General features: G+C 39.9%; 1 protein-coding gene across 1 annotated transcript in view; it reads right to left on the bottom strand.

The window, feature by feature from the left end:
• Nucleotides 1-25179, bottom strand: part of jade2 (jade family PHD finger 2) — a 185072-nt gene that overhangs the window by 91836 nt on the left and 68057 nt on the right. The window contains exon 5 of the mRNA XM_010737760.3: nt 410-564. Coding sequence (XP_010736062.2) covers nt 410-564 — 155 coding nt within the window. The remainder of the gene's footprint in view (nt 1-409; nt 565-25179) is intronic.

Genomic DNA, 25179 nt, shown 5'->3' with positions numbered 1-25179 from the left:
GATAAAGGAGGAGAGGAAAGAGGATGTACTGTACGGTAAGTTGGTGTACAGTAGGTGATTTTTTAATCTAAATTTTCACAGAAACAGCTGTGAAAGTTTAAGGGCGATTCAGACATGAAGGTGAAAGAAAATTGTCCCAAGATAACTATATAATAATTCAGTCTTTTGCAGGTCTAATCTCTCTGGGAACCTTTGATGAACTGACTGTAATGATAAATGGGCTCAGTTTTTATAACAGAAGATGGCATCTGTTTTGTTTCTGTTGCTAGTTCATGTCTTACCACAGTGTTGAACAGCTAGTCAATTATCTCGGGTTTCATTGTGGCTTGTGAAGAGCTTTTCTGCTCAATGTCAAAATGTTTTCTGGCTATTATTTATCAAATTAGGCAGTGAGTCAGTTTGCACTCACCCATCTGTCTGAACTCATGGTTGACCAGCTCCAGCCAGGCGACGTCCAGGTCATCCAGGTCATAGCAGCTGTAGCGCTGGGTGGGAGGAGGCTGGGTGCCGCTCTCCCTCTCCTGCATGTTGTTGGACAGACTGCATGTCGACTCTGGCAGCAACCTGAAACAAACACAAAAATATGCACAGACAGTTTCATCATGTGGTCTGGACACAACACAACAGCAGAACTTTGTCTGAATGTCTTAAAGAATTTGCTTCATGTTTGGTTTCAAACACAGCTTGGAAATAAAACTATTCATTGGACTTGTTAATGGCTGATAATTCCAGCTCTTGATTGACAAATTCATTAAGCAAAAACATACACAATGGAGTGCTGCGGTTGCTGGCACCTGTGGGTTGCGGCTGCATATTGACACAATGTTAACACTTGTCTGAATACGGCACAACCTCAAGTATGTTATTACTTAATGGCTCGTTTACAACATTACCAGCTGCATCAACCAAAATGAAGACAGAAGCTTTTGGACATTAACAGTTTTATTTCAGCTGTAACAGCAGTTTTATTTTTGATCTTCTGTCCTTTAAGGTATTCTGAATAAACACCTGAAGGGATTTTTTTCTGCATAATGGAAGAAATTAGATCCTTTAACTGTATTTATTAAAAGAAGATTGACTCAAACCCCCAGTCTTTCTAACTGTATAGAAAGGTTTGTGTCACATGCATACACCTCCAACCAACAAGAGTTTGTCTCTCACTCTCACCCTGTGGTCCATTCTCCATGCAGATTCATACCCCACCAGGTGAGTAAGAAGCGGAGCGCTTTGCCTGCCATACCATGTGAACAGATTTGGTCATTTTCCCTTGATTTATGTGCGTGCACCATGAACAAGTAGGCTATGTAATTAAATAGTTTCTCTTTTGGCTGTTTTTAAGTGTTTTATTTTGAAAATTGACTGCATTTTCTATGTCATTTCTGTGTCTGACTTTCGGCCAACTCGATCTGCTCTGTACTGCTTGATGCAGATGGTCACGGCGTCCAGCAAAAATAGAACAGCTGCCTATAAATCACCGATCACAATCATTGTCTAGAATGGCCACGATCAACTCCGGCAACTACTTCTACTGAAATGAACATATTCCAAGTCAGGAAAAAGTTTCCTGAAAACTGGACAAAACAGAAAAGGGTATCACAAGGCCTAAAATAAAGATTATTATATTTTTTCAAATTGTATTCATCATTGAATTAAGATTGATCAAGAAAAAATATGCTAAATATATTAACACACCGAAGTGACTAAATCTGCAAATGCTGCAACAAGGTTGAGATGTAAAAGAGGTCAGAAAAGTAATAATTAAAATTCTTGAATGTTTCAGTGGGAACTTTCTGATGAACATGTGTTATAAACAATGTGTGGGCTGAATAGATACTATCCAGGTGTACTAATATGGTTTCAACCCATGCGGGACCTTTTAATATGAAACCGCTGTCATCTGACCACTGTCAAGGGCCAAAAGAAAAGTTTCACTTTTACTTCTCTTTTCATGTCCATGCGTGCTTTCTTTCTCTCCCATGGCCACATACAGTAATACATCACTTTATATTTCTCACAAGGGGTCGGTTAGATGACATTTAAACATGATCATTGTTAAATTGCCACCTACTATCACCCACATTTGTTTCAGTGTTGTATACCATGGTAATGAAGTCACTTTAAAGTCCATAATCCTCCACCAGTGACCATACAAACTGGTCATTTCTAAAACTGTCTATGCTTGCCCCGTGACTAACTACAAAGTTCTCTACTTTTCATGACAACAGGAATTATCAGGACGCCCTTCTCATGTCTGGGGCTCTCCCTAATGTCAGGTCCTGACCTTGTGGTCCAGAAAAATTGAATCAGAGTTGACGAATGCCAAAAAAGTGCCAAAAAAATGCAATCAAAACAATGACAAATCAAGTGGTTGTAGGCAGCGGTGACAGGAAGCTCCTCCAGGCAGTGTCTGGTTCTCTGGAGCCTCAGGCCTGAATGTCTCTCTGTCAACAACAGCAGGAAATGGGGTCAGGAACTCTGCTCGACCCACTGTGAACCAATAAAGACTCAAATACACTCTGTGCACACACACACACACAGGCCCGCATGAAACATCTGGATACTCCAAGAGCTAATAGATAACAAAAGAATCGCACAAAATAAGGCAGATACGCATTAAACACACACTTGCTATCAAGGCCGGGAGACACCACACCCGAGAAAGCAGGAGGAAATTTGACACACTGGGCAGAACACGCACACACTCACACACCATTTTCCGAAACAGCTCTGTGTTTTGCATAGTAACACACGCACTGCGATGATTCACACTCTCGCCTGGTGGAGTCGTGACCTTTTTGTGAAAAGGTGAAGTGCTTCGCTGATCACAACAACAAAACAAAACAACCTTTCACTCTCTGTTTAGCTCCCATCCTCAACGCCTCATTATCATACCACTCAGTTATTATCATCATCCTCCGTCACTGCCGTCGCATCAAGCGGCACTGTGATCATCGTCGACATCATCATCCTCATCATTATCATTATCATCCCCATTATCATCACCACTACTACCGTCATCATAACAACAGCTGCCACTATTTAATTCAGTAATCTTCACTACAGTGACATTTCACGTGTGTTGCCAGCACAGTTACAAATAGAATATGAAAATAACAGGAACAATTAAATAAATTATTTTCATAATAACAGATGGAAACAGGTGAAGAATAAGACACAATCACTTATGGAGCTAGAATTAGTGTGATTTTACTGTGGCACCACTGTCAATTTTGACTCATTGAAACAATTCTGGTGTACTCTAAAATATCTAAATATGAGTTATTATACAATACTACACAATTAAACATCGAATTGGCTGATGCATAAAAACTTAATTCTTTACTCCTCTCTTTCTCCTGTAATTTATACATCATCCCTCGACTCCTATTGTCTTCCATCCATTCCACTTTCTCCTCTTCCTCTAATGCTGCTTTCTTAAAAGGGGAAACATGCAAATACATTTCCCTGGATATTTACACACTTAAGGTTTGGACTTGTGGCTTATTCTGTGCAGATAAACGCAACTACCCCTGGATCCTTGGTCTTCCAGATCAATTGATGTCAAGATCCCAGTGATTATGAGCTGTTTTCACAGCAGATGCTGCATCCATTCATCTAATAAAAAGCACAGATCTGATCCATGTCTGTCTGTGAATGGCCGATTTAGACCCACCAGTGCGGGATCAATGGAGGAAACTGTGTAATATAAATCCAAAATTCTACTATCTTTCTGTGAGGACAAAGTGGCAAATAATTGAACCCTGTTTTGGCCTGGTATCAGGCTGATATCTGATACTGAACAAACAGGCCCGGCCAGTCAACTGGCAGGGGAGAAAGGAGAGAAAAGAGAGAGACAAAGACACACAAGAGACACACACACTTTCACAGGGAGAATAGGTTTCATACCGGAGACACTGGGCTGGTTGTTTCTGTTATGTAACGTTAAAAGCAACTACAGTGTCTTATTACATTGGTGGGTGGTGTTATTGCATTATCAAAGGATACGGCTGTAGTTTTTGTTACTGTCAAACTTCATTAAAAGACAAAAAACAACGTGTTAAAACTGCATTAATGGTTCTCTTAGGAAAAAGGCTAAAGAACAACAATAACAACTAGGCACTGTAGTATGGAGCTCTATAGCTACATCAGATACAGATCAATCACACACTCAATACTTGTTACTAGGGTCAATTGATTGCTGGTTTTGTCTTTTCAAAGGATTTGTTGCTAGTAATAAAAATATATTTTCCAGGCAAAAACTGATTGCCAGGTCTATAATGTGATAACCAGTCAGTAGAATAATACACTGCTGCTGTTGCAGTTGGATGTTCTTAGCTTTGTTTATTCTAATATGGGCTTTATTACATTTAGTTTAATGACTCTGTTGGTGTTTGGCCTCTAGCTGTGACTCTGCTTTAGCAACACAGGGATGTAAAAAAAAAGAAAAGAAAGAAAGAAAGAAAGAAAGAAAGAAAGAAAGAAAGAAACAAAAGAGGTGAAAAGAGAATAAGGCCAAAAACAAGAACATGAAAAGAAGACGTGAGTGATACGCAGCCAACATTTAGACACTGAGTAAATGATATGTGTACCAAAACTGAAAACCTGAGTACATTTAGAGCAAAAAAAAAAAAAAAGAGAGTTGATATCATATCAGAAGTCATCCAGCTAATACAATCTGAGAGCTTGGCTTGACTGATATCACTTCAAAAGAGTTGAAACAACCATGCAAAGAGTTTTAAAAGAGACATAAGATCATATTTAAATCTAGTGCTATAGTTTAGTGCAATTCCTACCCTGCCTGTCAAATCTCTAGGTGTCATCGCTCTATCTTAAGTGTGGTGACATTTAAGGTGAGCTCCTGGTTTGGATGTCAGCGGCTCAGGAGCCAAAACATGAAGTGACACATGAAAAGAAGGTATCACCTCATAATAATGTCAAGCCAGCCCATCTAACAGGGTGTGAGTCAATGAGGGTACAATGTGTTCTTCCACTGGTAAGTATCATGTATCCCACACACACGTACACACACACACACACACACACACACACACACACACACACACCTTACATAATGTAGGTAAACAAAACCATGTGCAAAAGGGCTCCTGTTTGTCCAGTCTTTATCATGACTACAAAGACAAAGATATATTGCAGAGTCATCTGTCAATACTGAACACAATTACAGCTGTGTTTTTATGGAGTTAAGGCTCAGAAATGTATAAGAGCCAAAGAGCTTTAAAAGTATTGACTCAGTTGATATGCTACTGATTTAGATGAATGTACATTTTTGGTTTATTTTGGTTTACTAACTACATTGTAATGTATTTAGGGAATTTAGGACTTATTTAAAAAGTCCAACATATAAAATTTAATGGGCTCTATTTACAGATCATGACAGAAATGGAAAATAATATGCATAACTATGTTTTCATTAGTGTTTAATCACCTGACGTATCCCAGATGAGCCATGGCTGCACTGAGCTAATCGTAGCTGTTCTAGACAATGTTTGTAACTTCACCAGAAGCGCCTTGGTGTGTTTCAGAAGCACCCCAGGAGCAGCTCCCCACTCTGCTCTGCCATGGACACGTGGCTGTTCTATTTTTGATGGATGCCACGGCCTGCCACGTCAATCAGCACAGAGCAGATCGAGCTGGCTGGAAGTCAGGCACAGAAACGGCAAAGAGAATCCAGTCGATTTTCAAAATAAAACACCCTATGCAAACTTCTTATCAAAAAACAATTTAACTACGTAGCAGATTTACATATTTAGAAGCACAAACACCAGGGAAAGATGACAAATATTAGCAAGTTAACGAAGTTTGGCGAACAAAATGTTCTGCTTCTGAAACCCACGCGGAGAATGAACCTAAACAGCGTTCTGGCTACAACGTGACCAACCCATACCCAGCTGGGTTCAGGCTTCAGGCTTTTTGTAACCATAGCAAAAAAATGAAAAAAAGGCCATATCTAGAGCCAGTGTTTAGTTTGTTTGTCCATGGGCTACTGAAGAAACATGGCATATTAACACTACAGACTCTTTGTCTACAGTGTCTGTAGATATAAATGGCTCATTCTAAGGTGACAAAACATAATGATTGCACACTAATGAAAACATACATTTACACATTTTTCCCATATTCTGCAAATAGTTCCCTTAATTTGACACACTGGACATGTAAAATAAGACCTGTGAAATATTGGAAAATAGGAACTAAACACTAGAAAGTTAAATGTAAAGAAAAGAACTAGAAAAGATTTTACAAAAATAAAACAAGCTACAGTAGAAAGTATTGGAGACACACACCACAACAGATCAACTCTTCAGTGCAGAAAGATTTCCCGGTATTTGAAATTTGGAATAAAAATGTCAAGGTTGCTTTTTAATCACTAGGTTGAATATTTCACAACAAAAATGTCTCCTTCTGAAACCCATGATCACATGGGAAGAATATTTTTAGCTAATAATAATAACAACAATAATAACAATAATAAATAAATAGTTTCAAAATCACTTGTGTTTACATTTGAGGAGTCCTAATGAGGAGAGCAGCAGAGGGGGAATATTTAGATGTTCCCTCCTTGGAATAATAACAATACGACAGCAGAGTTTGCTTTGATCTTAATGGCGCGTCCCATGAAATATTTATCAGGAGGAACTACACACTGTGGGGCTCTGATTCTTAAAACAATGAAAACCAAAGTCCCTCCTCCATCCCTCTTCCAGCGCAGAGGCCCTGAGGAGAAGTGTTTTTGGTTTACTGCACGGGATGTGCCTCTTGGGAGCAGAGGAGAGAAGAGGGAACTGTAAAGTATATCTTGTGGCACAACACTGACTGAATAGGACGTTATATGAGCATGAGCAGGGAGGACAGGTGATTTATGTTATGTGTGAGTGTGTGAAAAGGAAAGAAAGAGATAGAGATAGAGACCTGGGTCAAATAACTGAAGCAAATACTTTTCTCTGTATTTGACCTAAATCCTCACGCTATATCTTACTCCTCTATCTTATGCCAAAACTCGGCCATGTCAATAGTATCATCTCCAAATTGAGAATGACATACCTTGTTACAACCTAAAAAAAAGGGACATATAGCAGTAAAAGTACTTTTCTTTTTGCAACATCCACAGCCTTCATTTCCACAGAAAACAGAAACAGCAAACCTTTTTAAACTTATTTTTTTATGCAAATGTATTATAGAAAATCACTAGGCTCAGTTACTCTTGACTTATGATCACCCACAACGGCTAGAAGCTAGAAGCTACAGCTTCTCTTCAATGTTCTTCCTCAATAAGGAAACTGGAATAAAAAAATGAAATAAACATAGTGATCTAAATAAAAATTTAAAACAAAATACTTTATAGCAAAAAACTAAATTTATGTAACTTATCCGTGACGTTACAGTCACAGAGGTTGCAGTTTGGTTAGGTTATACTAATAGGTGTTTCTAATATTTCTGTCTCCCCCATTGTTTGATAGACTTAATATTAGAATTAATATTAAACTGCAGCCTCCACAATGGCCATGAAGTTGAATCAACACCTTTATAACAGTTTCAACACTGAAAACATTGTGAAAGTCAGATTTATTGCAGGACTGTTGTATCAGACTGTGTTAGTGTACCAAATAAACTGGAAACTGAGTGCACATTTCCTTGTATTTGAGTGAAACTATGAATGTCTGGGCAAATTATGTGACAGGAGCAGAGAAAGCTACAACTTGGTTTCAAAAAGGCAGACAGATTAAGAGAAAGGCGGGTTAAGAAAAAGTCAACTTAGCCTTCTTCTCTTTCCTTGCTCCCATATGTTTCTCACCACTGTGTAAATCTCACTTTCCTCCTTTCATAAAACATCAATAATAATCTCCTCTCAAGGAGGGATGAAGTGGATGGTGTTTACATAAGACATTTCCAGTGTGGGCAGAGCGACAGCGGCTGAGCTCAACTCTTGGTCTGACTCTCTGCCCACACAGGACACGTCTAGTTTAAACAGACATCAGCTCCTGACAGATCGCTCATGAAGAGCAGGAAGTCCTTCTAAACGAGGCTGGAAATGTATGACGACAGAAAGTAAGATAAAGAGAAAGAAAAAAATGAGTGATGAATGAGTTAAAGAAAGAAAGGAAATGAAGAAAAAGACATGGAGGAAAAAGAGTTTCCGACTACTGTTCACATCTGCATTATCCTTCATTTACAAGTGACAACTACCTTGCTATCATACGTGCCAACAACATGTATAAAAGAAAAGCACACAACACTACAATACTTTTAAGAAGTGCTCTTAATTAGCTACAGCTGATTAAATGCTGTCAAGAAATGCCGACAAGTGCCTGCGAAAACTTTCACCTCTTCAAAACATGCAAAGACATCTTTGTTAATAATCCGAGCTATAATTACAATCGCAGCACTGGCAGATTCATGGTTTTCTGACAACGATTAATAGTGGGGAGAAAGTCAGAATAAATTAGTACATTTTTGTGACATGTAACATTAGGCTTATTAAACTTCAGCACGGGTGCTAAATCACACAGCAAAGACAACATATTTAATGAGAGAGGCAACTGTTTAACTATCATCTAGCAACTACATCGGTGACAAGATGAAGGCAGTGACCAATCAGAGCAGTGAAACATGAAACAATAAGATGGAGGTGAGAAAACCAGGCTAAAGATCACCAATCAGACAGGTTTTACACAATCTGTCTGCAACAAGTTCAAGTTATTTCTAAAGTCTTACTAACCCGCAGGACTAGATGATGGGAAAGTGAAAGTTGCACTCTTTGAAATCACAATTTTAATGTAGGAACGATTAATAAATCCGACATAAAAGGGAGGTGGACTGCAAGAGGAAAGGTGGAATGATATACTGATACAAGTCAAAAGCGTATCCCAAGCAAAGGAAGATGAAAGAGGGAAAAGTAGAAAAAGCTGGTAAGAAGACTCAAATTTTACACATATAGGGCCAAAACAAAACCATACACGCACAAAGGACTTATAGACATGCAAATGCGGAGAGGCAGTGGAGTGATGGGCAGCCACTTAGTGGCGCCCTGGGAGCAGTTAGCAACCAGTCCACACTGCATACTGTGGTCTATGATGGACTTGAACCGGCCACCCTCCTGTTCCCAAGCCAAGTCTCTTCATACTGAGCTACTGTGGAAGTAATAAGTTGAGAAGGAAGAAAGATGAGGAAGAGACACTTCTCCAGTTGAATTTTAAAAAGGAGGGGTCAAGTTCAGTTCATCTGAAGTCAAGACTTGAAACTCTTTCAACAAGCTCCTCTCTTCTTTTGAATTCTCCCAGTGTGATGTGTTATCCTTTAAAACATGTTGAGTGAATGTGGCTTCTAACAAGGCTGCAGTGCGCATTATTGGTGCAATAACAGAACAGCAGACAGCAGATGTGACAGAAGAACAAGTTTCTTTTCTTTACTTGCAGCAAAGTCTGAAGACACAACTCGCACCAAAAATTTAAATTAAACCGCTTGTTCAGACATACCATTCTGGTCAGATGCAAACAATCACGTCCCTGTGTGTCCACATTGTATGCGTGTGTGTGTGTGTGTGTGTGTGTGTGTGTGTGTGTGTGTGTGTGTGTGTGTGTGTGAAATAATCTCTCATTCTTGAAATACCTCACTGTCACAGTACGGCTGAGAAAACCAGCTATTCCCTTTTCTTCCCTGTAATCCCTCTCTTTCTTCCCTTACTTTTCACACCAGACTGTGTGTGTGTGTGTGTGTGTGTGTGTGTGTGTGTGTATGCGTGCATGTGAGTGTGTTGTGCCAACAGCCCCCTATCCTTGGGCAACCCGTACAAACACCCCCCTACTCTACAACACAGTCCCATATCTGCATGCAGACTGGAGAATCAGGCAAGCGTCCAACAGGGCTCAGGGTTACCCGCCCGAGGGTGCAGGGGCAACGCCTTGTGCTGGAGGGTGTCTGTGTGTACATCTGCAGAAAAGGGGTTAAAGAACCACAATACTGTGTGTGTGCGTGTGAGTGTTTCTGTCAGCATACTTTCCTATTTGCCTGTCCATCTTCATATCCCGTTTTATAAGGCTGGGTGCCGGCTGATATGGCAAAAAACACACTGTCTCTATGACTGACTGTTTATGCAAATACATACTTAAACCTTAATATCAACTAATTTGACTAATATATGTGTTACGGTCTCCCCATCACCTGATGGTGCCAGGTGTCCTTTAACTCTGGTTTTGGTCTCCGCCAAGCTTAGTGAACTCAAACAGTGAAATTGCAGCTTTAAATCTGACAGCCAAAGCATGGATGTTTGGGTTAATCCCCAAACAGGTGGCCAGAGTGAAGGTGGAAATGTTTCAGTCTGAAAACACTAAGTGGAGTCCAACCTCCAGTTTGGATGTGAACTTGCTTTGTTACCCCCAATGGCACTGGTTGCTATCATAAACATTAAATGCCACTGCAGTAATGGCAGCTTGTTTACTTCTGCCTTTCCCAGAATCATCTATGTATGTCCTCAAAACTAACACACACACACAGGTGGCAGAGTAAAGAGGACCTGGACTGACAGCCAGACAGATGTTAATTAATTGTTGATATGTGTACAGACACACACACACACGCTTTCCTGGATTGTTGCTGTATTACTTTGGAGAAATGAGTCATCTTCATATCATATTTATATGAAAACACACACACACACACACACACACACACACACGCACACACACAGCAATCCCTTTGCACAGATAGTCATCTGTTTTATTTATAAGAAATAAATGATGTAACTATATCTCAAACAAACACACACACAGAAATTGGTACGATGATCCATGGGAGCAGTGAGTCATCTTCATGTCATATTCATGTCAATAAAATCAATCATTGCCCGAACACACAAACATTATTTGCACAGTGACCTTTCAAAGATGACTCACCCCTGTGTCGCTTTTAGAGCAATCACCTCGAAAACCACACACACAGAAAGATCATGTAAAGCATGCTTCAGTCAAAAATCACCCTTTTCTTTAGACCGTGACTATCTTACTGCGCATTTCTTGAATTCATTTGAAACCTTTACTTCCTTTTAACTTTACAGACATTCAGTGGAACTATTAGATATCAGATCAAATCATGTGAACACATTAAATGAAACATTAATTACACTAGTGTGGACTAGTGTGGAAAAAAGAATCCTTGCATCAAGTACTGTAAGCAGCAGAATAGGTTTGAAATATTAATAACAGGAATATATAAAATATACTAGAACCAAGTTTTCTTGCAGCAGTACAAGAAGTTTGCTTGAGGGATTAAAAGAGAAGAAAAACAGAATAGTTAGTTTGAGGAACTATTCCAACTTTTTTCAACAGAAATACTAAGGAGAGGATGTTACAGCGCTGCCCACACTGTTTGACTGACAGTTGATCTCTGGGAGGTGCAGTGTAGAAACACCACAGTAATGAGTGCTGAGCACCAAAGATGGAGATAACATTTTTAAAAATGGGAATCCAGAGAATTTCCATTTTAAGTAGGAGCTCATGAATGAAAAATGTGGCTTCATTATAGTCTCTCCTCTCTTTCCGTTCCTCTCTTTCTCTCTCTCTCTCTCTTTATGTCAGTGCCACTCACTCTTGCTCTCTCTTTTTTTCTCCACCTCCCACTCGTTCTGTTTTTGTACATGCTTTAGAATATCTGTCCATCACAACCAGAAAGATCGTACCTGCTATCACTGTCAAGTGTCTGTCTGTGTTAGCACTGCGCGATAGATTTAAAAGATATATTATAGAAAAGACTCCACCATGGTCCATGGTCCCATACAAATATTAAGTAGATTTTTTTTTGTTTGTTTATTTTGACTTTTGAATGAAGAATTTAAAACCCATACAGCCAGAACAACTTGTCTAGGACTATTGATTTAAAAAACTTTTATGTGTTTTGTTACTTCCAGGAATCAGAGTTATTGGAGTTATTGAAGCTAAAATAAAATAAAACAACACTGTAATATTTCTTTTGGGAGCTACACTTTAGTTATTATGGTTTAGCCTATTATGGGTGACTACACAAGCAATGTTATAAAATAAGACTAAATTAAGGGTTATGTTACAGATTTAGGAGTTACAGATATATTTTAGGCTTAGGTCATATTTAGACCAAATCTGGCGCTCTGGCAAAATGCAATTTTTCCATTAATTTGAGTTTGCATAGTGCATTTTAGCTGCAGCAGTGTGGGCTGAGAGAGAGAGAGAGACAGACAGACAGACAGACAGACAGACAGACAGACAGAGCAAGCAGTTGTCAAGTGACATAGACTGAGAATGAGAGTGAGGGAGCAGCAGTATTGAGAAAGCCGGTTAATCAGCAAAATAAAAAAAAGTATTTCCTGATTGTTCCATAACACTTATGTTGAGCATGAATAAACCTCACCCTCTCACCGCCATACAGCCCTGCACCGATTCGGCTCATTTGGTCTGATTACAGCATTAGGCATTAGGGTCATAATATGGGCCAAAACAATGTCTTTTTTTTCCCCTGATAATTTTCCTAATTATTTAACCTTTTTGAATGTGACTCATTTAGACGATTAAAAAATCATGTTTGTGAATGAGTAGTAAAAGAGAATTTGTGAACTTCATCATTAAACATGTTATTTTAAAGGGTTTAAACTTGACCTTTAGGTCAAAGTTTAAGGGAATCAAGTTATCATCCCTGATATCTCACGGGGTTAAGGAGATTGTTTTTCTGGAAGCCAGTGTCAGTGTGTGTGTTACAGTGAGCTGCCATTTTGTTCTGTGGTTCAGATGCTAGTACAGTCTGCCCGTTGTCATGGATATGACTCAGACTTATTAACACCACTACTCTAAAGCACTGCAGGCTACTGCACACACACACATACAAGAACACAACAGTTACACACAGATACTGCGAGTGCGCCAACAGACACACACACACACACAATCAGAACTTAAGTTGTCAAGAGTGCACACACATGCACAAAATCAAACACGCATGACCACACACACTCCTCAATGGAAGCTGACAGACACACACAGACACACAAGTATACACACACACAACTCTCGGTGTGTCACCCTGTTTGCGTTCCCTCGCCTCTCTCCAAACTCCCACAGTTCCTCCACAAGCAGTAACAAAAAAAAAAAGAAAGAAAAAAAAAAGAAAAAAACCAAAACTAACTCCCCCTAAGCTCCTTTCTTTCAGTCCTGTCCTCAGAAATGTGCAAACAATGTTAAACAAAAGAGACGAAGCCCATAATAACAAGAGGAGGAAGAGAAATGTAGGGGGGCAGTGGAGAGAGAGGGAGGGGGTAGAGAGAAGGGATGGGGTAGTGTGTTTGTGCCTGGAGCAGGGTTTGGGCAAATGAAGCGGGGGAATGTTTTCATTCATATTTTCCACCCAGTTAGTTGGGAGCCAGAGAGGCACAGGAGTGAGAGACAGAGACAGTGAGAGGGGCAAGAGAGACTCAGCAAGAGAGGAATCCAGCACAGACAGGAGACCACAATGTTTTGTGGGCCATTTCCACATCACCTCTCCCAGCTCTCTTTCTGCTTTCTCTCCACTTCTTTACCCTCCTCACACTACATCCACCTGTGCTTGTCCTAAGGTTTGAGTTGCATAGCATTTTATGAAATCTGAACCCAGTATCTAAACGCTGTATCATATCTAAATCCTGTTGAATCCCTCACCAAATCCATTAAGGTTCAGCTTTCAACATATGAAACACTACAGGTTTAAGTGGTAGTTGAAGAAATGTTTACAACCTGTAGCTACAACCTGAAACCCGAGATGAGCAGCGGAAGATATTAGAAGTTCATTAAATATGTATCAATGTGACACATTATAACGGGTGAAGCCTACTTACTTACAACCAGTGAAACTGATTTCAGTCAAGAAGACTCACCTCTCTGCTCAACTCTTGTTGAGCTGCTAAAACACAGCGTCCACTTATGATCGTAGTGCTGATATTAGGTGATATAATCTGTAACTTTAAATATTTCAATATGTTGCCGGACAAAAATGAGAAGCCTGCTACCTGGTTGTTGAGTGACTTGTTCTTTGGTAATAATGAGAAAGGAGGAGGTTAGATTTGTTATTTTTATATAAATAATTCATTAATCTGGAAATTGATCCAAAGGATGACTGGCTAATGTCCTTCTGTTTGGCTTTGTCACCAAAACACTGTTTAATCCTTGAGTCTGCATACATTTGCACGGGCGATAATGCAGAACATTATTTATGTCAATGTTTGTGTGCTGGCAGTCTTTTTTCTTTTTTGTTGGCACATTACTGGTTCTAATTGTTGATTGGTAGAATAGCATTAAAACCATTGGCAGGACTCAGTTCATCTTGTTTCATTCATGCATGTGCCCGTGCATACATGGACGTCCTTGCAAGCGTGCAAGAAACCCACAAAATGCAGACCTTAAAAACACTGCTCTGTATCTCTCAGGGGACCACCTTAAATTTTGCATAGCTTCTAAACACACAATCATTTCTAAAGCCGCTGAAGTGAGCGATCAAAGATAGTCATTACATTTTTCTGAACATTTTGTGCAGCAAAAATCTAAATTCAAATCTCCTGGAAGAAGAAACAGTAATTTTGTCAGCCTGCTCGCTGGCAGAAAAAAAGTAACTGCCAAGTGCTTGGTTACTGCACAAGCTGTTCAAGAGAAATTAGATTATCACTTTATGCCTTTGTTGGAACCAGACCCCTTTCACTTCAATAGTTTAAAAGAAAGCAGTGAGAGACTGAAATGTATTAGCACACTCACTGGGTATGGTAGCCATATGAATTTCAATTGACTTCCCACTGTTGGGGTGGTAGCGAAAAATGCAAGAACTGTTATGCTGCGGTTGTGGGAGCTTCCAAGAAAATACACATTACTTCACATGTAATTACATACAAGTTAGTGTAATCAGAGTATGAATATCTACCTACTTTACAAGCACATATGCACTGCAAAAACAAGTATACTAAGGGCAGAAAATGTCAAAGAATTGATACTTCATTGTGTAATTTTTGTATATTTTGGGGCTCCTTGATGTCAACACATTTTGGGGCCTGAGAACTTAACAAGCCTTCCACAGTCGTTCTGTCCTCGAGGCAGGAGAGGAATGTCACCCAACTGAGCCACAATGTTCCCTATGTTCCTTTTAGGAGGAAACACTAATACCTCTTTATATAAATGATTACACAACGCTCAGCCAGTTCACAAGGAGGGGCGGCGTGTTCATGTGTGTGTGTGGTGGGGGTTAGCTGGCTGAAACAAAAACACACACTCTTTCACACAAAAAAACACATGAAAAGGCGGAAAAACAAACACAGACAACCATGCACGACAACACAGACAGACATGGAAACACACAAATACAGACGCAAGTAAACATAAATAGTCAGCAACAGTGTGTAAACACACACACAAGCACATACAGTGAATGGCACAGGCACACTGATGGGAGGCGCCTTCATTGTGCTGCTCTGTCAACAGAAACTCCTCCTTCATTGATCCGTCTGCTCTGCAGACACGCCGGTTAATTTAAAACCCTCACCTGAAAATTGAAGATTGTTCATGTTAATATTTTTATATCAATGGGTTTCTGCCCAACTACTGTGTCTGCTAGACTTAGGACGCATTCAGACAGAATCCACCACTGCGGTGAAAAGGCAGGTTTTTCCATTCATTTTAGTTGGGGTAGTATGTTCTGGCTGCTGCGGGCCACTGTGGTGTCCACTGAAACAGCAGCGACCTGGGGCTGAGAGGTTGAGCCAGATCCAACTTTTGGAAAAACCCAGCCTGGATGTCACACTGCAGGCGCCAATCAGAAAATCAGATCGGCCAAACCTCCACAGTTAGTCAGAAATGTCTCTGAAACTGAGGCTGTCCAGGTGGATTCATTGGCTAAACTATGATACTTTACCTGTTGTATTCTAGCTGTGTTCATTTTACATACCAAGCTTCTAAATCTGTGTCTCACTCACAATTTGTGCCACAAAATAGTGACACGAAGAAGAAGCATTGGTCTAGAGACATAGACAGTGAATGAGGATGAGCGAGCCTTGATAAAGCCGCTTAATCAGCAAAATAAAAAGTTATTTTGCCACAACCCTGCAGCGATCAAAGATGAACAATGATCCAGATCCAAAGGTTCATAACACTGCACACAGCACTTTATAATACCATGTGATTTTGTAACACTATCACAGTAACAATCATTTATCCTCTACATTGATGACACAGTAATACACATAGCAACACAGCAACAGATGACATCATGTTAGCAAAAGTTAAAAAAAGTCAAACTTTGCTGGATTGTTTTGCTTTTTGGGGTTTGTTTTTATGTTGGCACCTCTGTTGTGCCAATTTTATCCCATTGAAATGCATGCGGGGGTCTTGTCTCTTAATGCAGTGCTGGTGGCTAGTGGCAATCTGAATCAATCAACCAATAAGCCACTTCTTTGGTTTAACCTACAGGGGTTTTCTGATGGTTGATGTGATAGTGTTTTGCTGCCACAGAAGAAATTATTACGAATAGAACTTTGAATGTTTTTCATATTTTTGTCTTCTGATTATCACTGATTGTCCCTGAGAAGTATAATTGTTCTTTATTTCACATTTAAAAGACGCTACATAAAGGTATATCTGTCTCCCTGTTTTATTAAATTTTACCCACAACAGAATAAAAACAAAAGGCACAAACTGTTTTTCCTGTCTTCTTATAACCAACATCATTTTATGTTTGAGTTCACAACAAAATGTGGCTTTACGGAGTCTTCTGTCATTCCCCACATCAGAAACTACAGGTCTGTTACATATTAATAGATATTTTACAGCTGGACACCACATTTTAAAAAAAGAAACACATGTTTGACTGTCATATGCTATCTGAGGCTGTGTTAAAGTCCCAAGATCAATGTGAGGATGATGAAAACAAGAAGATTACTGTGCCAAATTTTGACAGCTTCAGCTGCCCTTCGGTTCTCTCTGAGATTACGGCTGGGATTTTAAAATGTGACTCCTCATTCAGATCCAATAAAACACAGCTGAAAAAAATACTGCGGAGCAAATAAAAGGTCTCGTGGAAAAAACATGTTGACAGGCTTTCAGTCTGATAGCGCTGCCTAGCCTCCGTTCTCCTCTGTGTTTATTATCGCAGGGTTTATGAATATGAGATGGCGTCGGTGCTCTTCCAAGTTTTTCTGAAAAAGAAATGAATCTGCAATGTTGGCCTTTGTGGGTGTTAGGTGTGTGTAAAAGCAAGCTCTATTTTGTTTTTGAGGACTTGAGCCCTCATTACATGCATGAGACGAATTGCAAATCGTGCAACCCTATGTGCGTATGTGTGTGTGCATGTGTTTTTGCTTCTGTGCTTTTGTAAAGACAGATCAGAGTAAGCGTGTGGGAGTTGTGTTAAAAGCTCCCTTGAAAGATAACAGACCAGCGAGAAAGGGAAAAGAGATACGGGGCTACAGAGCAAAAAAAGAAAAAAAACATAACAAAGGAATGTAAAAAGCAGTGAGATGAGGAAGAGATGAAAAAAGCTAAAGAGAGAGACAGTTAAAGGAAGGAGATAAAAGAGAGGTCAGGGAGAGAGAGACGGAAATTTCAACCCTCATATGACACTCTGGATGATGTTATGAAAGTAACCATCTATACATGTTTAGTGTGTGTGCGTGTATGTGTGTGTAAATGGGGGGGTGTGCATGTGTGAGTGAATTGCTTTTCAAATGCCATGTCAGAAGGATGAGTCACTTTTCTTCCCGAAAGAAACATAATATAATACAGTGTGTAAATGCAAGATGTGTGTATGTGTTTTTACACACACACACACACACACACACACACACACACACACACACACACACACACACACACACACACAGGTTACATTTCCATGTGAGGTTTCAGTGTACAAACACACTCACGCAGGCAGCCGGAGTTCGTTTTCATCACCTCATCGCCTCAAAATCCATCAGTTACACACTTTCACACCCGTGACTCTCTCAGTATGTAATAAGGGTTCGACAGTATTTTATTGAATCTGAATCCAGCGCTGAATCCACAAATCTAATAGGAATCCGAACAAAATCCTTTATTGAATCCATTTCAACATCTGCAAAAGTTAAACATTCAACAACTGGCCTGAGATCTGTAACCAGCTGTTGTTATCTGAATGGCCTGAAATATCACATTAATGTATCCCGTGGCAATCAGTAGCTACAACATGGAAGAGGGACAAGGAGCAGAAAACACGAAATATTTATTATTTATGAGTTATTGTTTATAAATGCGTGTCTATTTTTGTACGCCTTATTTTAACCTTAATCTGTTCCAAATGCTGGAAGTCCTGATTCAGAACTATGAAGCTAATACACTTATAATATAGATATATGTATGGAAAACTAACTGAGAGACTCCAAATATAGAAATCAACAAGAACGGCCAGATGGTTACACACCGGGACACACCAATTCGTTGGTCTTGTTATAATGTTGTTGCAGAGTGCAACTTCTCTCTCTAACAAATGACCTTTGGCCAAGTACAGACATCAGCTTGTAACGAGCACATTAACCAGACAACAAACCAAAAGTTTCATTTTGGCCTTTTGGCAACTTACTAAGGACATTATCATTAATAAGCCACAGCTAATACAATCTGCTGGTGGCTGAATTTCTCATTATCATTTAACCGGCGAAAAGCAGCAGTCAACGCTGCCTAAAAATGAGACGCCTGGAGCATCCTGGTGGCCTGGTGGATTAGATGCATGCCATGCCGCTGCTACATCCCCAGTTTACTACACGGATGTTTACTTTGTTGTTTGCCTCTCTGTCCCCATGATTCCCGCTATTAGCAAATACAGGCAAAATGCCACACAGTACCAAAATGACCAAGAGTTTACGGCTCAACCAATAGATCGTTGGGTAATTTACTGGCCAACATTAGCCTATTATAGACATATTAACCTATTATGGATATATTGGCATTGGCACTGACACTGAGAGAATGCAGAAAAAGATGCATGGGATCATCTAGTTCTATTAATTATATTTTATTTGTGTGGGATTTTCAGTTGTTTGTAGGTTAATAATAATTTTCAAGTGAGGTTTCTGTGCACTGACAGTCTTTAGTATTGGCCTGGGTATTTTAAGCAACTTGGTTCCAAATCTAAAAGAGAACCAGCTATCAGAGTCCAGTCCCATTATGCCATGATGTAGGTTTTCTTATGGTGACATTTGCACGCTTTTATTTTGGTTTATATTTCCTCCTACAGGCTGCTCCACAGTGACCCGATTTCCCCACAGGGATGATTTAATCAATGATATAATGACTTTATCTAATCATATCTGATCTAATCTAGTCTGTGACTTATAATATCACTATCTACTATTTCAGAATAACAGCCAGGAGACTCTCCTAACTCCCTGCTTCTCCCTGTCAAAGCCCAGTGTGCTGCCCTGAATACAGACAAGCGGATAAGAAAAACAAATAAAAAAAGAAACGGGTATAAATACGGAATGAAGAATTGTCTCTTCCCTGGCGCCTTAAACGCCACCACACACACACACAGACACACACACACAGAGCGAGAGAAAATGATGGGAGCAGACAGTCAAGTGTTTTCAGTTCTGTGAAACATATACAGGTCATGAATATTAACACAAACCAGTTGGTGGCTGAGGGAGAGCGACAGAAAGAGCTAGAGAGAGAGAGAGAAATGTGGTTTTGCTGTCATGTTGTCAAGCAAGAAGCAAGACTCTGTGTGTGTGTGTGTGTGTGTGTGTGTGTGTGTGTGTGTGTGTGTGTGAGTGTGTGAGAGAGTGAGATAGTTTCTGGGAAAGGGTATACAACCAATTAGCTGCAATAAACTGTCCTGAACTGGTTCATTGTCAACACTCTTTACAAGTGGAATAAAAAAATACAGTGAAGAGGGTGAAACAGAGACAGGGAGAGTCATGAGCTCTGCATTTTAACACACACGCCCATCGTGCTAATCAGCTGACGAATAACCTCTAGGCTTAACTTTCTACACCGCTTACACACACAAACATACAAACACACACACAAACACACACAGTCTGTCTATGAAAGCTATCAGTCAGGAGGTGAGAATGCTGAGAGGGTTCGGGGAAAAGAGTGAGAGGAAGAACAAGGGTTTTGGATTGAAACATCAAGGAGGGAAAAGAAACCAGGGGGACAGAAGAATGGGAAAAGATGGCAGAAAGACATTCCCATTTCTGGAATGTTATTCACACCTTTACTCCCTAAGTTATCATCATCAGTGTGTTTGTAAGGATTTCTTTTTGTGTACTTTTGGTCTGTGGTTGTTCATTGCTTGGGTTAGATCCCTCTCTACGCCACTCAATGATATTTTCGACAACAGTGTGGTTCGCCAGTTTAGGGGAAGGCCCCTGAGCACAAAGCCAGGTTCATAAAGAAATGGAACTTGACTGGTCTGCACTGAGCTCTGACCTCAACCTCACAGAAAACCTATTAGAAGAATCGAAATGACTGCGAGCAAGGCATTATCGCTATCAGTGGGCAACCTCACTAATGTTCTTGTGAATAGAAACAAATCTCCGAGGACAGTTTTTGCATGGAAATCCTTCCCAGGAGAGTTGTAGCAGCGCATTAAGCTGCTACTTACCATAAATACTTTATAGCTATAACTTTAGCTATTTTTGGATCATTCAAAAATGTTTCAGGAGTGATGCCTCTCTCTTTCTCTCTCGCCCTGATACATGTGTCCTTCTGTTACCTGGCTAAAACTAGGTGACAGTGAAGGAGAGAGACAACTAAAGTTGTCATTGCGTACAAAATAAAAAATAGGAGAGATAAAGCTTGTAGCACTCCAAAACAGCATGGTATCGACGCTGTCACTGCAGGATGGTGACATGGTCTTACCGAATTTGAATTCTGACAGTCTCACTTGAGCCCATTATGAACCTAACCTGAACCAGTCCCGCAGTCCCCCTGTTAGCAGATGCTTACTAATCCTACGAGAAACCAAATCCAAAGAGCCTGCAAAAGCAGATGGGGTGAGCAGGAAAGAAAGATGGAGAGTGAGAAATGAAGAGAGAGAGAGAGAGAGAGAGAGAGAGAGAGAGAGATGATTCAAACAGATAGAAAGTGAGAGCACTTACTCCAACCTGTCGCCATGTCTGCTCTTCTGTGTCTCCCTAAGACGAGAGTTAATAGGCCAACTTTCTGCCTCTGCTCCTCCAGCAAGCCGGTACTGAGAGCTGCTTCATTGCAGAGCCTCCAGCTACCCTGCCGGCAATTTGTCTTTTTGCCAATGCAAGGATTTTTTCCCCCATTTTTTTTTTTTTCATATTTTTTTTATTTTGCTAAATCAACATTTCTCAAACAAATACAGCACAAACTTGCAAACTGGTATATCCAAGGTGCTAAGTGTAGTGTTTGTAACATCAGTAAACCATTAGTATATTACAATTTGAAAGATTACTATAAACAAACAAGACCCTTGCCAAAATATATGGTAGCTTCCACTGACTCTTACATTGGTTGTGAAGCAAATGTCACATGAACAGGAAGGTGTGTTGCCTGTGTGCACGGGCCAAATCTTTGAAAACGTGATTTATTAGTTATGTCACCATTTAAGTAGTTACAGTTAGTTAAAGCACAGCCGTTGTATTGAATTAGCCTGAATCCTGACCTCTGACTCACAACCCACATCTCAGGCTTGTTCGGCAATTGTTCAGCATGCTGCGTTGTGCCTATCGGCAGCTGTTTCTGTCATCTGAGACTCTTCCTCAGACCAGCAGGAAGAGTGCCTGAATTTTCAAGCCATTAAGTCAAAGTGACCAAAGCATGTAATGACAAGGGTGTGCAGTTTCTGGATTCAACAGTATAGTACAATGTATGAGCTTAAGCCGGTTTGATTTTATGCCAGCAAATTAAAAAAGAGACAAGCAATGTTAATTAACCCTTAGGAGGTCACTGCAATACTCTCAGCTCTGTCTGCAGCACATTAGGACAGTATGTATCACAGCTGAGATGATGATGATGCAGAGTTAGCAGTGTCTTTCACAGCAATTTGATAACTAGTTTGTGAAATAGATTGCTGGAAAGTTAATAAACAATGACCCCATCAATTTCCCTTTTCAAAATAAACTCTAATATAACCCTGTCCCTGACAAATGCTTATCACGTCTGTCTCACTTCCATTTCCCCTGTTAAGGTTACTGCAGCTAATACAACACTTCTTTCTATATGTTTAAAATTAAAAGTCATATAGCATATCAGTGTAAAAAATGCTAACAAGGCTTTTATTGTGAAACATTTGCCGCAACATGTTGTGATAAACTGGCAACTCGAATCTCATTCATGGCTCTCATTATGTTTGATCCATTCAGTCTGAAAACAGAAGAGCCGCATGATTAAATCATTTTATCCCCATTCAAGTTAGCAGGGGGCTAAACCAGAAGCCGGTGAAAGTCTCAAGTTGCATGCTCTTTGGGCCACTTGGCCCAGTATGCATTCATATATATATTTTTGGCTTCATGCGCCACTGATAAACATTAAACTTTTAGGAAGGAACACAGACCTGCCTCTATGGCAATGAGAAAAAAAGGTTAACTTCTCCCAGTAATTACTTCTGTGTCATCACTGTATTATGCTTGAATGATGTCTAATATTCTGCATGTATATAAATTGGAGGAGGAAATATTACAATTACCTTTTAATGCAATACTCTGCAAAAGATTAACTGCTGTTCTGTCCTAACCATGATTTTGTATTGACAATAACAGGTCACAAAATGTGGTAAAAAAAAATAAAAAAAATAAAAAACCACTGTGGCTTTTTCTAGTCCTTTAACTTAATGTCTTTTATTTTAATGTCAGTTCCTCATTAACCTTCTTCCCCCTGTTAATTACAAGAGAGACCACAGTGGAGTCACAGCCAGATGTGTGAAAGGCTGACTGGTTGCAGTTTTCCTTTTGTACCTCACCTCTTTCTCCACATACACACGCACTCTCTCACTCACACACACACGCATGCGCGCGCACGCACGCGCGCACGCACACACACACACACACACACACACACACACACACACACACAGACACACACACACACAGACACCTGGCCTGTGGTTAAAGGATAAGAGGGAGGTTGATGAAACTCGCAGTAAAATGTGGGATGTGTATGGCTGAAGTTTCAAGGTTGGTCGGAGGGAGCACTAAAGCAGAAATCATTCAAAGAGAAACATGTGCAATTCTCAGCATGATACTTTATAAAATAGATGTTTGTGACTGGAAACAGGAAATCAGATTTGTTCCACAACAACTTGTAACTGTCAGAGTTTTCACAGCTGTCCGGACATCAACACCGCCAGAGTCGTTATCATTGATGTATTGATCCAGGAAATAAACTGTGAAATATGACAGGGTGTCTATTCTGGCACTGGCACAGATCCAACATCTCGGTGACACAGAGGTTAAAAACTTGAACAGAGTTAGTCACTTCCTCTGTTGGAAATCATGATCGTGTTACATTTTTATGTTACAAGTTTCAGTAATCTGATCACAGTTAGTGCTCTTAAAGATTTAGGTTTTACAATTACAGTCACAATACTTCAACCTCATTATTGTTATGCTATATATTCAACAATTCCTTTTACCTTATTCTGAACTTGAGGTGTGGCAGAAATGATGGTTTAGAAATAGGTGCATGCACATATTTAGTTGTAAACAAAACCGACAACAGTCAGCGTTTAAAAGTAAGTAGCTAAATACTTTCTCTGTAGCAGATTACTAAGTCTAAATTAATACTTGTAGCAGCTAGTTTTTTTTTAAAGACCGGCTATTATTTGTGTATGTTTTGGCTCAATTTGCTGTGAGGCTTTGGGGAGAGTATGTTACAGTTGAAAGGAAAGTGATTTCTAATATACTGCTTTGTTGAGAAGTCCAATAATTGGCCTGGGTTCTGAGAAAAACTCAGTGCTCCCAAGAGAAAATAAAAAACATCATCCCGCCCAGACTGAGACATGAAGAGTCCTGTTAGTAATCCGCAGAATTCTTTTGATTTCATCGACTCTTTTAAGGCAGCTGATCCAAATTTGATGCACAGGGACCTACAGCTGTACGCTGTACTTTATCTTTTTTTTTACATGAATTACTATGACTATTAACACATCACTCTTTCTTATTACAGATTCAGGGGAGCCCAGGATGTTTACATACCAAGATTTAAATGGGAATGATATCAGTTGTTGTTGTTATTGTGTGTTTGTTATTGCCTGTCTTCCTTTTCTTCTTGTCACTGTGAAACTAATTTCCTCTTGACGGACAGTAAAGATGACCATGGATGTTTAATGAATGAATGAATTTAATCGCAGTTGTCATGGGAAAACTGTCAAAATTCATAGCTGTGTTTACAACATTAAGTTTTTCTTTACATCCTGAAAATGTTGCCCTGTCTAGGTGCTAAACCCGGCCGAATGTCAACCTTATAAGCAGAGACACTGGGAAACCCCTGTGGACTTCAAAACTGAGACAAGGGGGGTTTGAGCCTTGAAGCCTTAAGCATGCATGCACGCACACATACTACACATATGTACACATCAAGAATGAGGGGCTACCCCAGCCCTGTCTCCATACATCTCTCTCTCTCTCTCTCTCACACACACACACACACACATACGCACACCAAACGCACACCCACACACCCTCTTCCTGCATTCCTCTCCTGTCTGACACACTTCCAGTAAGCCCACCAACACTTCAAAAACAGCCCACCACCACTACCACCAACACCAGCCCTCCAGACGACAGCGCCTGCTAAAAACATGTACAGCTCTGTCGCACACAAAGACACAAACACCGACATCTTATTGGAGAAAAACATGCTACAGGTGTGGCCAAATACTTGGTTGGATTTGGTATGTTTTCCAGCCGTACTAACCACTTTGGTGCTAGCCAGAGTTTACGATCCAAAAATAAAGTTTGCTTGTAAAAGTAGTTAAAGTGTCGGGTGAATTTGCTGCTCTATAAGTAAACATTATAGCTGAAACAAATAGTCAATGGACAGAAAACTGATTATGATTGTAAAGTCTTTGGCTTTGGGGTCTTTTGTCAGACAAAACAATGTATATGAAGATAGGAAATTTTGATAAGCATTAGATTTTATTGTACTATAAATACCAAATGTTTTATCCAGTCATGGAATTTTT

This window comes from Larimichthys crocea, chromosome XXII, assembly GCF_000972845.2.
Source record: "Larimichthys crocea isolate SSNF chromosome XXII, L_crocea_2.0, whole genome shotgun sequence".
Taxonomy (NCBI): domain Eukaryota; kingdom Metazoa; phylum Chordata; class Actinopteri; family Sciaenidae; genus Larimichthys; species Larimichthys crocea.
The sequence above is the reverse complement of the archived record's forward strand: the minus strand, read 5'-3'. Positions and strand labels throughout refer to the sequence as shown.